Here is a 17919-nt window from a genome sequence, read left to right on the forward strand (position 1 = left end):
TCCACTGAGATTATGTATGACACTTTTTTTCAATTCCAGGAAGTGATCCTGCTTGCAAACCAAAACGTGTTCCTATACAACATTCAACATTAGGTCGCGATAGTTATTTTTGTAGCATCGTTGATTTATTTATTTAGGCTTTGCATTATTAATTTGAATCAGGTTTACATCATAACAATGTTGAAAAGGAACCTCAAGCTATCCAGTCACTCAAGTACTTCAAACACAACAAAATATTCGTATTGACTTTTCTAAAGGACCTGTCTCTGTTGCAAATTATTACAGGATAATTCAGGCCACAAGTACATTATAGTAATGGTACTATAATTTAACTACTCAGTAACCTGTAGGTGTTACTTAATCTCACAAAATCTTACTGATGAAGCTCTTGAGAATTTATGAAATCTCTTGTTTTTCCAAGGCACAATCCAAGCCAGCACTACAGCTGATCCAGGAGACAGTAGGATAGCACATCCTACATCCAGTGCCACCAGCCCTGCTGAAATCACCACGAAAGAAACAACGAGCATAGCCATTCCCACAACTGAAAACCCAACAAAGGCAACAACTTCAGCTGCTTCAGTGAGCCCAAGTGTAACAAGTGTAACAGGTAACGCAGATGCTTATTTGGTTGTACCTTCCAGTCTGCAAGTAATTTGAAACAGTCAGTGGGAGTTTACCCTCTTAAGATCCTGGACCCATAAGAACACTGTTTTCTTATGTATATATTTACAGTTCTGGGTTGGCTAGTACCACACTATTAAATGCTTAATTGTATTGTATATGTTCTTAACACAAAAACTGTGAAATGAACGACATCTGCATTTTGTATTAGGACTGTGAGTGTTTTTAGGCAATACACGGGATAAGCGCTTGCTTGTTGTGCAGTTTCTGGAAGCCAGTGAATGACAGGCGGAAGAGAGGCTTCTGTGGGTGCATTTTTGGTTCAGGGAGCATTAAAATTCGAGAACCCCTGTAGATGACCCAACTCCCGGAGTGTCACGCTGGTCCACAAAGGCGTCTGGAACCCATTGGCCTTGGCCCATACTGTTAGCGCCGTCAGGGTATGCTGGGGCAGTCTGACCTGTTACTCGCCGCCATACAGTGCCCCCGGCAGGGCCGGACTGGAAACTGAAACCGACCCTGGCAAAGTGCTCGGCCACCCGCCCCGTTGCTTGGGGGTGCGGTCATGCTGTTTACCAGTGCCGAATTCTGCCAATTTTGTTACAGGGGCCGGTATTGCAGCAATGCTGCAAAAACGGTCCTGTAGCAAAACACGGCCTGCAGGGGCCCAACATCAGCCCCCACCCTAGCGGCCCACCGGGGAAATGCCCGGTGCCCACTACGGCCATCCATCAGCCCCCATTGACCAGTGGTTAACCCTGTTGTAATGCCCTGCGGGACACGTTCTAGTGTTCCACAGGAAGCTGGACTGCCAGCCACTCCGTTGAGGGATGGACACACTACACCCACACACCCATCCATCACGGGTGTCACAAGTGGCGTGACCCTGCTAATAAAAGGGCCCGGGTGCACGTGCTCATGGCCAGTTTAATATACTACAGATCCAGTGTCTGTGTCCTTCATTTCCGCGCATTGTGGGCCTGAGGCCCTACACCACATTGACGAAGGAGGCGGGCAGCTGACTCCGCATGCCTGCTGTTCTGCGCGTCATCACTCCCCGTGGAGGTGGAAAGGAGCGTGACAAGCGGCACCAGAGACTGCAGAGAGGACTGCACCCCTCACATACCCAGTCGCTGCCTCCCCCCGAACCAGGGGGGTATCTAGGTAGCATGCCTGGTGGCTCACCCATGCCCATCGCCAGCACGACGATGACATCCGCTTGGTGAGTAGGCCGGCGTCCGCCCTGCCACCAGTCGCATGCGTGTGCCCCTGCAATCTCCTACAGTCAGACGGGCCAAAAACTAACCTCACCAGATGCCGCACGGGCGATGAGGCTGCGGTCGCTGCGCTTTGGCTAAACAACGCAAAAGAGCGGACCCCCGAAGTATGTCGAACCAGTCACCACACTGGAGGAAGCCCGTACCAGCAGTCCCAGTCTGACGCTGCCCAGTGGTTCACCCGGGGGAGCTGAAGCGGAGCCCACTCAAGCCGAGTGTGAGCCATCTCCAAGCGAAAGTGAAAATAGTAACACAGCGCAATCGGGCTGTCACCAGGCCAGCAAAACAACGCCTGTGTGGGGAATCACCACACAAGCCCCTGAAAGTACCCGGAGGAAGAGTAAGCGCCACCCTGTTCGGTAGAGGGCCTGGGCGACGCCGCCAACAGAGGGAGGACTGAAGGCGCGATAAGGGCAAGGCAGCGCAGTGCTAGAGTCCATCCCCCCATACCGGCACAAGTGCGAGGAAGCTCCTCTGCCCATCGCCAGCTGCCACAGCCATGAGGGAGCCGGTAGCGAGAGCCCAGCAACAAGTCTGACGTCCGCCAAGGCCTGCAGGTACGATATAGACTGCTGGACTGATGCGGCCGACAAAGAGTCAACTCCAGCAGCGCCACCCAGCCGCCAAGAACAGCACCACGCCTGCTGCTGAAAGGAGTAACGAGCACCGGCAAGAGTGTCCCTCCATATCACTACCGTGGTGGATGCCTGCTATACCAGTAACGCTAAAACAGCATCCAGTATCGAAGCCAGCACCACCTGGTGGTCCACTTCACAAACCGCATCCACCAATGTCGCAGGCACTGCCCGGAAACGAGCAGCGCCAACACAGCACGGAACCCTGCATCAGCCCCCTTTCAGCACCCTGAAGCCTACAGCAAACCGGCCAAGCTACCGCAACCCTCCAGAGACTGCTGTTGCCTCTAGAGAGCAGGCCAGGACACAGTGCCACCCCAGCGCTCGCATGCCTGCCTGCACCAAATTAGCACACAGCCCGATTCCAACACATCTCAGGCAGAAGAGGCCCACAGTTTCCAGAAACAGACTACCAGAGCCTGGAAACGGACACACAGTGCTGGCACCAGGTGGTCATTTGTGACACTGCACCCTCCTACAGCCGCATGAAGCAAGCCCAACACACCAAGGCACTAAGGCAGGCTCAAGACCAGCGAAGACAAGGGTCCCCAGCCTAGGTCACCACTCTAACGATAGAGCAGTCGCCTACACTGCAGCATCAGACTCTCACGTCCCACCCTGCTGCTGTCACCGGGGAGCATCGCCCCTGCACCTGCCCGCACCACCCCACAGGAACACTGCGAGGCCTGGGTGAGTGCCAAAGCGAGGGAAAAGGCATCAGCAGTAACTCCATCCCAGGTAGCAAGACAGACACTGCACAGAGCCCGGCACAGCTCCCACAGCACCCCTAAACCTGCAGCACTCAGGGCGAGCCACCGCGACGACCGCAGCACCACGTGGTAGCTCTCCAGATGCCAAGCGCTAAGGGACAGACTGACGGCTTAGCCAGAGCAACTGGCCAGCTGTACCCCGGACACCCCACTACCCTGCCAGAATTCGCGCTCCAGCACACTAACTGCCCACCGCGACCGACGGCTGCAGACCTGTGACCAGCGAAGCGGCCCGGTACCCCACGGACCAGCTGCACCAGGGCACCGCACAGCGTACCGCTAACCAATCGGCAACAGCAGTCAGCAGATCTCAGAGTGCGCACCGCCATCACCAGGAAGACTGCCTGCTCACGCCCAATAGCTGAGACGGATGGCACCGGACACACCAAGATGTGCCCTCATAGAAGATTGCCCATAGAGTGGCCCCCCCCCTGCACCCTGAAAGTGTGAACAGCCAGGACACTTGTGAAGGTAGCGAAGTCTCCAGGTGGATGCCACACTTGAGCCCCAAGGTACCCCAAGCTGCACCAGCACAAGCCAGCATCATATAGGCAAGAGCACCGCCTGCCACCTCTGCAAAGTACGGGGAGAGACTGACAAAACCCCGCAAGGAACTGCAAGAAACTCAAGCAGCAACATCAAAGACAACCCCCACTAGCAAGAGTGGAAGACCAGCCAGACAGCAACGTCTCAAGGTAACTACCCCACTACAAGTACAAGAAAGACTGGTGCGGAGCACGCGCCACATGTGGCTGCCCAACACCACCACCAGCTAGGAGGTCGCATTAAACGCTCCTACTGGTGAATAGGCACACCCAACAACCACACCACAGGCACCCCATGTGCCAGAAGAAAGCGTCCATGAACGAGACCGAGCACGCAAAAAGCACGCAAAGCCAGAAGCGCGCAGAAAGCAGCGCCAGTGAACCTGACTGCACAAACAGCACCCGGGAGACCTCTCCACAAAGAAGCACTGCTGAATGCAGGTAGGGGAGCACCCACGTCTCCACCGCCCCAGCGAAGACCCGTAGTGGGTCGAAGACAACACAACAGTGTCCTCCCTCGCACTGCCTGCAGGTGGAGTCGGCAGTGACACACGACAGGCAAGAGAGGAGTCTCACACTTCATGTGGCAGGCCGCCACAGCTACATGCGCTCCAACAACCGGCGACACGCAACCGGACGTCACGTCGCCCAGCAAGCAAGGAGTGCGCCGGAGCGAGGGAAGAAGCCAGCGCCATGACAACGCCGCCTCGAGGTCCAAGTACAATGCCCTCGAAGAAAGAAGAGAGTGACAGCCCTGTCACCCCGAAAATTGGAGGAACACAGGTGGGCTGAATAGACCAATAAAGGGAGAAGACCGAGGACTCACAGCAAGCCAAGAGCACAACCTGACACACCAGACAGCCACCAAGACAGACCGACGTCCCTGGGTAAAGCCTCATGGGTGAACCAAACGTAAGCCGCAGCAAGCGCCAACCGCGTCTCATCCTAACGCTTCCCCAGGCGACCGTCTGTCCCCGAGCATCCGCAATCAAGCAGCATCCCTGCTCCTGTCCGCAGATGCCAAGGGTGAAGATCAGCACAGAGTGTCCGTCCTCACACTGCCTCAAGATGGAGTCGGCAGTGGCCCCAAGCCAGGCAAGAGAGGATCCCCACACTCTACGTGTCAAGCCGCCACAGACACTCCACCTCAGCAAGGCGGAGGGACATGGCTACCAAGTCCCTCCTGACATCCAACACTCGCAGCAAGTCACCACACCTGTCATCCCGAGTCACCACATGGCTGGCAACAGCCCTCATGCCAGCCATCAGCACCTGCGTCAAACAATACCACTCCCAGAATATGGGCGAACTGGAGTCCTGCACCGTCGCCACACCAGCCGACAAAAGAAACCAGAGGCCACCTCTGAACCTGGCCGACACCGGAGCCGTGGCGGTGAGCGCAAGTCTCGGTCAAGACTCATCCACCCAGGAGGGTTGTGCCTGCGACTAAGTAAAGGCTCCTCAGCGGTCCTGCAGGTGCCCCCTGAGGGCACACAAGCGGCCACGAGCGCAGCCCTTCTACAGGCCTGCAGCAACCCGACAATGGGCCTCCCTAGGCGGGAGAGCGAGAAGAGACTTTGCCCCACTGACAGATTTCCGGTCACAGCCAGGGCTGGACTGGAACCAAAACCGGCCCTGGCAAAGTGCTTGGCTGCCCCCCCCCCCCTCCCCACTCGGAGGGGTTGGAGGAGCCGCCGAGCGCTTTGCTAGAACCGGTTTTCCGCCGATTTTGTTCTCAAAACCGGCCCCCACCCTTGCGGCGCACCGGGGGATTGCCCGGTGCCTGCTATGGCCAGTCCGGACCTGGTCACAGCCAAGCAGTTCAACAGGGACAGTCGGTCCAGCAACACCTCTGTGAATTATCACTTGGGCCACTGACGTCAGCAAAGTGGAAGCCAGGCAAGACAGCAAGACATGTCATCGTCAGCAAACTGACGGAGTGCAGCGGACGTCTCCAAGCCAGCGGTTGTGTCCTAAGCTCCTCAGGTTAAACTACGGGTTGCGGCAGAGAAGGTTCTGCTGCAAGCAAAGTCACCAGCCCAGGTATGATGTTGTCCTGCCACCTGACTCTAGAGACTGATGGACCCAGTGATATTTAGTTAACTGTTTGTTTTGTCCCCACAGCTTGCAATAATAAAGTTGGGGAGGAATGTAATGTCCTGCGGGACACGTTCTAGTGTCAGCAGGAAGCTGGACTTCCAGCCACTCCCTTGAGGACTGGACACACTAAACCCACACACCCATCCATTACAGGTGTCACGAGTGACGTGACCCCGCTAATAAAAGGGCCCGGGTGCATGTGCTCGTGGACAGTTTACTATACTACAGATCCAGTGTATGTGTCCTTCATTTCCGCGCCATGTGAGCCTGAGGCCCAACACCACACCTGTATACGGAGTCATTCCGATCTGCAAAAGCCTAATCATTGATGACCATTAAGTGCGAGCCCAGTAATACTTTAGAAGGTCAGGGATAGCCAGACCTCCCTCGTACACCCCCCTTCGTAACTTGGCCAATGCTATCCATACGGCCCACCGTCCCATAGCAACGTCCTCAACTCACTATTCACGTCACTGAAAAATGTGTCTGATATCTGACATGGGGTGTCCTGTATAACATACATTAATCAGGGTAGAGACATAATCTTGAAGAGGACCGCCATTCCCATCAGGGAGATTGGTAATGTCCTTCAATGGGCGACACCAATCCTCAAGCGGTTTGGTTGAGGCTTTAGATAAGGCATGACTAATTGAGACAATAACGTCAAGTTAAACATCCTTATCCATCCGCACACAACAAAACTGACATGGACGGATAAGGACGTTTAACTCAATTAACTTGATCACCTCGGCGGCTTCGTTAATTAATTTCCACCGGCTGGTGAAGGTAGCCCTCAAGTTTACTATCAGACCATAATCCACGGATGTGAGTGTTAGGTGTCGGCTGACACCTCTCCAGACATGGGTTCAAGTTGGATCCCCATGTATTCGGCTGTCACCCCTTTTCCCTCTTGTCCTGATGAAGACCCACTTCTGATGCCTAATAAGCTGCACATCTATTAAGGGTCGAAATGTCAACGTTATTGTCTCAATTAGTCCACGCGATTTCCCTGACTTGAACTGGAAATCATAACCACTGTTGGTATTTATGCATTTATTCTTGGACTTGCAAGATAAATATCTCCCTATGTTATGTATAGGTCATATGTGTTCAAGTCAAGTCAAGTCAAATATACTTTTATTTGATTCATTAAAAAAATCTTAAAAGAATGGACAACCATCATAAAACACCGTGCTTTAAAATATACATTTTTAAAAAAACCTAAAAAGGCTTGAGGTTGATGTCTGAATAAGGAGATACTTATTATTTTAAAAATAATGACGAATATAACAATGCATTTGGGAAAAATCTGCTAATTAATTGGCTGCTTGGCAGGGTCGCATTTTACCAGTTCTTTTGCTGGGATTTTCCATAGTATTATGGCTCTACAGGACAGAGGAATTGACGATCCTCCGAGACATTTAATGACCGCTGCTCTACATGTTCTTATTTGTTCCTTCCTTAGAGCCTCCCGGAGAATGGATTTTCGGGCTTCCAATAAAAAAGAGCATGTGCATAGAAAGTGTAGTAGCGACTCTTCCCCTTGACCACAGAGACGACACTCCTTGGTTGGCCATGTTTGTTTCCATTTTGGGGTCAAATCCTTTGAGGGGAAAGACCCCATGCGTATCAAAGTCAGATAATGTTTTTTCTGGTGGGAGAATTGTTCCAAAAGATATTGTTGCGGCTTCAGCCTCTGATAATCCTTAATCACAGCCCAGGCATGATGTTTTTTTGCAAAGGACGTTTTATCAGTTAATAAAGAGGTCCGTTTGATAGCGTTATTGACAACGATTTTAAATCCGGAGTACGTTGTGAGGGTGAGCCAAGCATCCTCTAGCTGTAATGCCGACAGGGATTCCTTCAGGGCTGCTGTGGTTGAGTTAGCTAGGCTCTTTTGGTTTTCAATCTCGACCCAACAATAGTGGGCTAGGGTGTTATCTTCTGCCTCCCTCATCCTCCAGTAGTATTTTACTAGGGCGCCTTGTCTGGCCATAATCTGATTTTTTAGACCATATTCTAGGCGGATTTGTGCCTGTGAGGTGTGTAGCGGAATTGTGAACAGTCTCTTAAATAGTGTGGATTGTGCTGTATTTAGGACTGTGGCATCTATGGTGTTCAGAATTTCTGAGCCGTATGAAATGGAAGGTAAAAATATTGCAGCAATCACTTTAAGCAGGTGGGCAGTGGAGCATCCTATAAGTTTTTTCCTTAGAGTTTTAAAAGCGAACAACAGTTGTTTGGCTTTCAAGCGACCTTGGTCCAAGTGTGATTTGAAGTTAGGCTTACAATCTAACTGAAAGCCCAGGTATTTGTAGCACGTAACCCTTGTCAATTGATGCTCACCCAAATTCCAGGAAAAAGTTAGACTTTTCGGTGTTTTAATAGATTTCGAGAAACACATAACTTTTGTTTTTTTATGGTTAATCGTAAGTTGGTTCGAGGTGGCATAGTCTCCTAGTTCTGTGATCAGTTTCTGTAGGCCTATGGGAGTTTGTGCTAGCAGGACGATGTCATCAGCATATTGGACACAAGGGATCGTTTTTTTTTCTCAATTTTGGAGGGTCTGCTTGGATTAACCTGAGGCGCTTATCGAGATCGGAGGTGTAGATGTTAAATAGACAGGGTGCCAGTACGCAACCCTGTTTTAGCCCATTGGATGTTGGAATTTTACCGGTTAAACTGGGCCCGTCTCCTTTCTTTATTTGTACCCACGTATGTGAGTATAGATTGATGATGGCCTTCAGGAGTCGTGGCGGAACCCCCCAGTCTTGCATTTTTGCCCATAAGTATAGGTCATATGTGTTATTTATGTCATTTCTGTACAGCACTTTGTCACATATAACTACCAGTCAGTCACTAAGTGTACACCATAGCCAACTGTGTTTTTTCGCTGAATGTGTTTCATGTCGCAGACAGCCATTTCATTTATTTGTATATATATGAACAAAAAGTAAAGAAATTCATTTCTTATATAAATAAGTTGTTGTTCTTGGTGTATTACATGGACATATGATTAGGACATATTTCCTTTATGTATTTAATACGGTGTGCAAATCAATTGAACTACCGACAGAACCAATTTCTTTCTCCACTTGTGCAGAAGTAGCTGAGAAAGGAAATTACTCAAACCCAGTGTAAGAGTGGTAAATTTTGTAAACCGAGACAATTGCTTGCAAATCTGAATGCAGTATAGGACTGGAGGAAAGCAATGTGAATTTTGTTTCCCATTGCCTCTCTGACTTTGATATGGAATTCATTATGGCTAGAAAATGCATGCTGTTGCATGCTCCAAGGCCATGACATGATCAGCTGCATTGGCTCAGCAGAGAGCGAAGCAGCTTTTTTTAAGCATTTGCACTTTCTAAAGCGCATTCATTCAACCCACTTTTTCTCAGAGTGAAAGCATGATTGTTTGTCAGTAAAGCTTCAAAACAGTGGGCAGTGATTGGTTCTTTATTTTCAGACCTTTTCCTTGTGTAAATAATGCACTAATTTAGAGAAATATCAGGTTAGATGAATGGACTTTACAAAGTGAAAGCACGAACAAATCAAGTGCTCGCATTTCCGCTGAGCCAGCATAGCTGATCAAGATACGATCCTGGTTGATTTAAATCTTAAGCTTTATTGTACAGTGTTATGATTTCCTTGTTCACACCATCCTACCTCGGTCTATGACCTACGAGAACAAAAATAGTGTGTCCAAGATAGTCCAGTCATGAATAGAGGGCATCATTGTGTTTTTTCACTGGCTGTAGCTGATAGAGATTTTGCTGTGATTGCCTTCTCCTGGTTGCATTAAAACTAAAGACTTTTAAATATGTAAGTCATACACCTCACCATTCTAGGACTAGATGTAAGCTTGGTCTAATGGACACACTGCAAAAATGTATTTTAATTGGAAATTACTCCTTATTTAGATGACGATTGTCTAGATTCCAGATAATATCTACAACTCCCTCATTTGATTTTGACATTCCCTGTTTTAACCTGATCATTATCCTGACAACGGAGTCCGAGCATTATGGCCGATGCACGGTGGAGCTATAGAGGAGATCGACCTTGGTCCACCCCCTCGGCCGTCACCTACCCAGCCGGACATTGGGCACAGTTTCTCCCCGTCTCCCTGTTATGTCTCCTTCCTCCCCCTCCCTCCGACGAATTACTGTAATATTGCTTTTTTATCCTATGTTTGACTATGCTCTTGTAACAGATGAACTTGTAACTCATTGATCCTTATGTAAAGTGCTCTGATACCTCCGGGTCTAGCCAGCGCTACATAAAACTCATCAAATAAATAAATAAAAATAAAAGACCCCCCTTCACGATACCTTTACATTTCCTTTTGCTGAGCAAAACGCTTTTTAACAGAGCACACTGTTTACAGTCCCAGATGCTACAAAATGCAACACGTCAACCAATGTACACCAGCTCCGGGAAGGCCACACAACCATCCACACAGCATTCTGGTCATGCCCTTTAAAGGAACCAACTACCGTAAACTCATAGAGCTCTTAATCTGCCTCTTACCCATTTACTTTTCAGGCAGTAACCTGATCCACTGACCCGCCTAATTCCACTAAAATCTTCATCAAGTAAATTATGATCTCATCGCCACTTCATCCGTCAATCAATCCCTCAAAATAATTTTGAGGAATCCAACTTTATGCGAAATTCTAACATCAAGAAATTGAAAGAAGCACTCTTTGATTTCAACAGAGTGAACATGGACATGATCACGTCACTAAACAAATGCACCAATATTTTAAATCTTGTCTTCACCACAATGCAGTCCCTCGCATGGCATTTATGAACGCCATCAGATAAGTCAAACCGAGGCCCTTTCCAACCTTCATCCACTGTACACTCAAACCACTGTCATCAAAAACATGCCAAGCAACAGTAAGGCTCTTTCCAAAAGTTTCCTAATGACAGTCTCAAACAAGACCTCATCACCAAACAAGCAGTATCTAAGTAAGACAGGAAATGGTAGTGAACCAGACTATGAGCTGACGTAGTAACACTGAAAGCTCATTACTCTTCAAACAGAAAGGTCAACAACATAAACAAAGCCACATATAACAAGTCAATCCGTATACATGGCTCTAACAGATTCCTCCTTCAACATTTTCATACAAACTGGGCTACCCTGTAATTGGCCAATCTGAGTATCTATTCATGACAATCAGCTGAAAATCAGAGCGTCTGCTTGATTACAAAAGACTAGGGAGTAAAGCAAAACAAAGCAGCAGTATTTGAAATGAAAAGCATATAACCATCAGGTTCCTCAAGTGTGCAGTATGAACAAAGACAGCTGTATAAAACTTTGTTAGAAAGAATGAGTAGAGATTGCGAGAGCAAGAGCAAATATGTCCAGTCTATGCAGGTACATAGGAACAGATGTTTTTCTTTGTGGCATTATGGACCTGATGTAGTAAACTCTCTTGCAGTCGCAAATCCTTCAATTCACAAAAACAGAGGCCTTGCGACCTCAAAAGTGTGATTCTCAATGTACTATGTGTGCTTAGTGAGTCAAAAATATTTTCACAAGCTACGCTTTGTGAATACGAATCACAAAGAAGGGCGATCAGCAAAGGGTATCTGCTCATTAACTGGTAGTAGTTCATCATTCTTCTAACGGTTCATGTTTTTTCAACTGAACTCAGTTATACATATAGATTTCATCGGGACCATTAATAGTTAAAAAGCTGTGTTACCTGCACCAAAAAATAATTTGGATCTTGTTTGTTGATAGAGTCTCAAATCAAAACAGAAGCTTCGTAGGGCTATGCAATAGATTGGTTTATGCCTTCGGAAATGATGCACAGTGAAGAATTTAATTCAAAGTAATGGATTAGTGAGATGTGTAATGTTGTGGATATCCCTCAAAAGAAGTAAACACGCTGTGAAGGTTATTAAATATTTATTTATTTAATTAACAAGAGAGCGCCGGGAACGTGTCTGGACCGCTCGGCTATCGGCGATGAAATGCGCCTCCAAAATGGCCGCAGCTCTCTACGTCATCGCGTCTCACACGACGACTAGAGCGCGACACCACATATCTCCCTCCTTTATATAGCAATAACAAACCATAAGGTATCTCCCTGGGGTCACAGTTATTTCACTTTGCCCAGTTCATAGTCTCTGTATTTGGCAGGCCTTACTACTGTTCTCCCAGCCCGCATACTTCTTACCGGAGTGGAGTCGAAACTCTCCGAGTTGCTCTCTGCCTGGCTGGCCAGTCTCCTTCCAGTTCCCTTAGGACTCTCTCTCTCCGTAGTCTCACCAGTCTTCTCCTGATGTTCCCCTGCGATAGGATTGTCTCCTTCTTCGTTCTCATCTCCACTTCCTTCTACTCCAGATTCTTCTTCTCCTCCGCGCGGTATCTCGCTGTCTGTAGGTGAGCATTGGTTCTGTTGTGTCCTTGATCTTTCTTCACTGGCCCATTGCAATATCTTGTTGCATTTGGACATGCGATCTTGTGACCAGACATTTCCATGGCTAAGCAATGCTGCTCTGTCGTACACCTCCTTTACTTGCATGGGCAGGCTGTATGAATGATTGAATACATTCTTCTATAGCGCATGGCTACCCTAAGGCATTCCAGCGCTGTGTGACCTGAGAGCTGGTGGAATCTCAATGGAACAAGAATGTCTTCAATCGCTTCCTGAAGGCCAGATGGTTGGTCTCAAGCCTGATGTTATCCGGGAGAAGGTTCCAAAATTTGGCCGCTTGAAAGGAGAGCTGGCGGTCCCCCATGCACGCCCGCTTCACCCTAGGAACTACTAGGAGATGACGCTGATTAGATCTCATAGGTCTAAGAGATTGATGGCGCTGGAATAGGGGAGCCAGAATAGTGGGGCCGGTGTTAGAGATGGACTTATGCGCCATACCCATGGTTTTAAACAAGATCCTTTCCTGGATGGGCAGCCAGTGAAGGGACCGAAGTGCGGCTTCCGCCGAGCTGCGTCTGGGAACGTTCATGATTAGCCGGGCAGCACAATTCTGTACTACTTGCGATATTTGGATGGTAGCTGCGGGGGCCCGAGATAGACAGCATTCGCATAATCCAACCGTGATAAAATCAACCACTGGACCTGCAAGCGTCTGGCCTCGAAAGGAAGCAGAGTCAAGACCTTCCTAAGGTCCCGAAGCAGACCGTAGCAAGTCGCCGCAACCTTTTTGGCCTGAACTTGAAATCCCAAAGTGGAGTCAAGCCAGACCCCGAGGCTCTTAATCTGGTTCTTAGGGACTGGAGGAGGGCCCAGACTGGTTGCCCACCAAGAGTCAAGATTAATGGGGGTTTGCTGTCCCCTTTCCTTCTCAACTGGGCAAGTTTGACTCTGACCCACTCTCCTCTTTTTAGTGAGGTCTCCTTCACATTGCGTCTGTTATTGTAGTGCTCTGTGTATATTCTTTGTGCTCTCTCCAAGTTGTGCTGAACCACTGTTGGTGACCATTTACTTGTGACTGTCTTTTCCTTCCACGCCAGATTGTCCTTGGTGAAAGGGTCACGTCCTCTTAGGATTTGGAATGGACCGTACCCAGTGCCAGTGGGTGTAATTCGGTAGGCCCACAGCATGCTCCGCACTTCCTTTTCCCAATCCTTGCCCATTGCTATGGCGGCTTGTATGGAACCCATTATGACACGATTAAACCTTTCGGCTACACCATTGCCCGCATGGTGGTATATGGGTGTGTGTTTTATCTTGATTCCGTTTCGTTCCATGTATTTGTACCACTTTTCCGATGTGAATTGGGGTCCATTGTCACTCAGAATGGAGCGGGGTATGCCTTCTCTGGGGAAAGTGTCCGTAAGAAATCTGAGGACTGACTCAGTGTCCATCTCCTCCTGTATGTCTACTTCTGGCCACTTTGAATACCGATCAATGAGAACGCACACATACTTCGGGGATCCCTGTGCATCCAGTACTGGCCCAAGAATGTCTATAGACAACTCCTCCCAAGGGTTGGCCCCAGTGATGGCCGTAGTAGGGTTTGAGACTTATCCGCTCTCTGGCGCTGGTCACATTCCCTTACATGCCTTTCGATCTGGATGTCCTTTGCCGGCCACCAGTAAACATGTTTGGTTCTCATCTTCATTTTCACAATACCCAGGTGTCCTTCATGCAATACAGCTAGCAGGTGCGGTATCAGCGACGCTGGAGGGACAACTTTATCCCCTCTAAACAGGAATTTCCCTTGATCTCCAGTAGAAAACTCCTCACGCACCTAGAAGAATTTCCCGAGTTCTGCTGTGAAATGCCTTTTTTCGGGCCATCCTTGTAGCAGGAAGTCCTTAACGTCTTTGATGTCTGGATCACTTTCATAGGCTTGTTCCCATTCTTGACCGCTTATCACTTTCTCCAGGTCTTCTGCAAAAGCTACACAGAGTTCATCCTCGTCTGTGCTGGTCAGCGCTTCCTCCATCGCTGAGGCTCGGCTGAGATAATCAGCTACCTTATTCTTAGTTCCTGGGATGTACTCCACATCATATCTGTAGTCTAACAGCTTCAGAGTTTGGCGATGCGGGTGTAGCGCTAACGTGATCGTAGGACGTGAGTACTTTGACCAGGGGCTTATGGTCTGTCTTAAGCTGGAACCTCGTGCCCCATAAGAATTGGCGGAATTTCCCCATGGCCCACACAACCGCCAGCATCTCTTTTTCTATCACGCTGAATTTCTGTTCTGTTGCCGATAGAGACCTGGAAGCAAAACTGATGGTCTCCATTTCTCCATTCTTCCTTTCTTGCATAAGGACTGCCCCTAGTCCTTTTTCGCTTGCATCAGTAGTCAATATGGACTGTCCCTGTGGATCACATCCTTGGAGGGGCACTGCTTTGATGATGTCTTCCTTGATTCTCTGGAAGTCTCCTTGTGCCTCTTCTGTCCATGTAAATGTTGTTTTGTCTCGTATGAGCAGCCACCGGTGGTGCGTCTTGGTGGCAAAATGTTGCACAAACTTACTGTAGTATTCGACCATCCCTAAGAATGACCTCACTTTCTCCTTCGGTTCTGGTGCATCACATATCGCTTTGACGTTAGCTTGTTTGGGTGTAATGCAATGCTCACTGATCTTATGACCTAGGTAGGTGACTGACGTCATTCCAAACCGGCACTTTTCCCATTTGGCCGTCATGCCATTTCCTTCCAAGACTTGCAACACCTTTGTCAGCTTTTTGTCGTGGTCAGTGTGATCCTTGCCCATCACCAAGATATCATATTGGAAGTACTGTACTCCCTCTATATCTTTGAACAGTTTGTGCATACGTTTTTGGAACACTGCCGCTGCTGACGCCAGGCCGAAGGGCATCCGGCGGAACCGGTAGCATCCGAAGGGTGTTATGAAGGGCATCAGTTTATGGCTTGTGTGGTGTAGGGCTATCTGGTGGTAGGCTGAAGTGAGATCAATGGTGGAAAACCATCTTATCCCCTTTGTTTGTGCTAGCATTTCTTCTATCCGTGGTAACGGAAATTTCTCCACAATGATGCACTTGTTCAGTTCACGTAAGTCCACGCATAGACAGACCTTGGCATTGGGTTTCATCGCCACCACCAACGGGGCAAGCCATTCTGAGCAGTTTATCAGTTCGATGATCCCATTGTCTTCCAGTCTCTGCAACTCCTGTTGTACTTTTTTCCCTGACCGCTATGGGTATATTCCTTACTTTGTGGGACATGGGCGTGACGTTCTCCTTGAGATCTATTCTGTGCGTGAATTTCGTTAGTTTACCCATTATCCTTGGAATACTGTGGGGAAATGCTTTTCATCTTTTTGAAGTTCGGTTGATACTCTGTGCTGGTCATCAGGACTTGCGTGTCCCCTCCTTGGTTCAATTGTATGCCCAAGTCGCCTTGATCCATCCACCCGAGAACAGATGGACCCTTCCCTGCTACATATAGTTTGCAATCTGAGCTGCGATCTTTGAACTCGAACTTCAGGACTCGATACCCTACCATTGGAATCAGTTCTCCAGTAAACGTAACAGGACGTATGTCTGGGGGCTCAAGGTGCAATCCCAGGCTAGGTTTGAAGCTTTCGCTCCACACTGTCCGTTGTACGATGGTGTACGGGGAACCGAATCTGCTACCATCTTGATCGGTACATCTCCTATAACCATGTCACATTGTGGTTTCTTGGAGCATCTGCAGTCAATGCCCAGCACTTGTTCTTCAATGCACAGAACATTATCTTCTTCGTCCACTCCTCCTGCTTCTTCAACTCCCAGGTCTTGCGTTACATATTTCACTGTTGGTCTCTTCATCTTGCAGCGGCACACTTTTTCAAAGTGTCCTCCGATTCCACAATACATGCATTTCGCTCGGAATGCAGGACAACGTTTGTCGTAAGCCGCATGGGATGGCCTTCTGCATCTGTAGCACGTGTTTGTGCCCTCTTTGTTCAGTTTCTTTGGCTGCGTGGGTCGTGTAGTCCATTTGTTTTGCTCCTTCCCTTCCGCTGCCGTAGTTTTGCCTCTCTCTGGTGGTTCTGCTTCATCGACTTTATTGACCATGGGCCTCGTGGTGGTCTCTCTCTTCGCTGCGTCTGCACATCTTTTGGAAAGTTCCGCCTATTTCACCATGGCTATGACATCCTTCAGGGTAGCATCTCTGTTCACCCATAGTTTGTCTTGGATTGCTGTATTTGTGGTGTGCTTGACTATTTGGTCTTTGATAAACTCATCATGCAAGGTGCCAAATTTGCACGTGGTTTCTAGTTTCTTCAATGCTGTGACATAGTCGTCTATGGATTTGCCCGTCGCTTGTTTCCTCTGTTGGAAGTTGTATCTGTCTATGGACGTGCACACTGCCGATCTATAATGGTTGTTTAGGTCTTCTATCGCGTGCCGAAACACGTCGCCGTCCGCGGCCTGTCGTGGAGTGGGGACCAGATTCTGGAAGACTCTGATTCCTTCTGGGCCTAAGTTGTGCAGTGATATTCTCTTCCTCCTTTTGCTGGGAAATGCTTCTTCACTTTCATCCTTAGGGCTTCTAAGTAGTTCATAAAATATTCTCTCCAATCCTCCCACTTCATCAAGGGCTCACCCGGTTTGGGCAGGAATGGAATAGGAGTCGTGAGTGAAGACACCTGCGCACACATTTCGGCGCGTCTTTCCGGTGCTGCCTCTTCTCCCCTTGGACTGCCTGGCGCACTTGCACTTCTGCGGTGTGTTTGGTTCTGTTGGGGCTCCAAGGCACCCTCCTCTCTGTGCTGCGCTCGTTCCGCCAGGACCCTGCATATCCAGTAAGCATTTTAGTGGGTGACGATGCTTCTGGTGGGGCTTAATTTCTCTCTGCTTCTCTCCTTCCTCCCTGTAGTGGTTTGTCCCACTATGTGAGTTTCCTCCCTCTTTGGCGCATTTATATGGTGCCTTGTCATGCCTGTGCTGGCCTATTCCTCCCCCGTGGGGTTCTATTTCTTCTCTGCTTGGAGTGGGGCTGCCCTCCTTCCTCTATGTTCTATGAGGTATTCCTGTCCCCTTTTTTCCTTGGTTGCTACTGCTCTGGGTGCTTGCCTGTAGTGGTGTTGTCCTCTGCCACGCTCTCTTGCTGCTTGTACTGCCCCCCTGGTCACTGTTCCACGTGTCTTCCTCGTTTGTTTTTCCTCTGGTGGGTCCTGGTGTCTCCTTTCCTTCAGGTCCCACCCTCGTCGCCACTGTAATGTTGTGGATATCCCTCAAAAGAAGTAAACATGCCTTGGAGGTTATTAAATATTTATTTATTTATTTAACAAGAGAGCGCCGGGAACGTGTCCGGACCGCTCGGCTATTGGCGCTGAAATGCACCTCCAAAATGGCCTCCTCGCTCTACGTCATTGCGTCTCACGCGACGACTAGAGCGCGACACTACAAGATGTTACACAATTTTGTCCAAAAGTGAATACATCGAGAACATATCAAGCTTTTGGAAGATGATCTGCTTGTCATGGCTCTTTGTCTGTGGTTTATGCTTAATTAATATACACACT

The 17919-nt window shown here is 48.8% G+C and overlaps 1 protein-coding gene across 2 annotated transcripts in view; it reads left to right on the forward strand.

The window, feature by feature from the left end:
- LOC147712722 (uncharacterized) overlaps nucleotides 1-17919 on the forward strand; it is a 254238-nt gene that overhangs the window by 57395 nt on the left and 178924 nt on the right. For both annotated transcript variants that reach the window (XM_086923372.1, XM_086923373.1), the window contains exon 2: nucleotides 422-610. In XM_086923372.1, coding sequence (XP_086779498.1) covers nucleotides 422-610 — 189 coding nt within the window. The remainder of the gene's footprint in view (nucleotides 1-421; nucleotides 611-17919) is intronic.

This window comes from Lissotriton vulgaris, chromosome 5 (genome assembly GCF_964263255.1).
Source record: "Lissotriton vulgaris chromosome 5, aLisVul1.2, whole genome shotgun sequence".
Lineage (NCBI taxonomy): Eukaryota > Metazoa > Chordata > Amphibia > Caudata > Salamandridae > Lissotriton > Lissotriton vulgaris.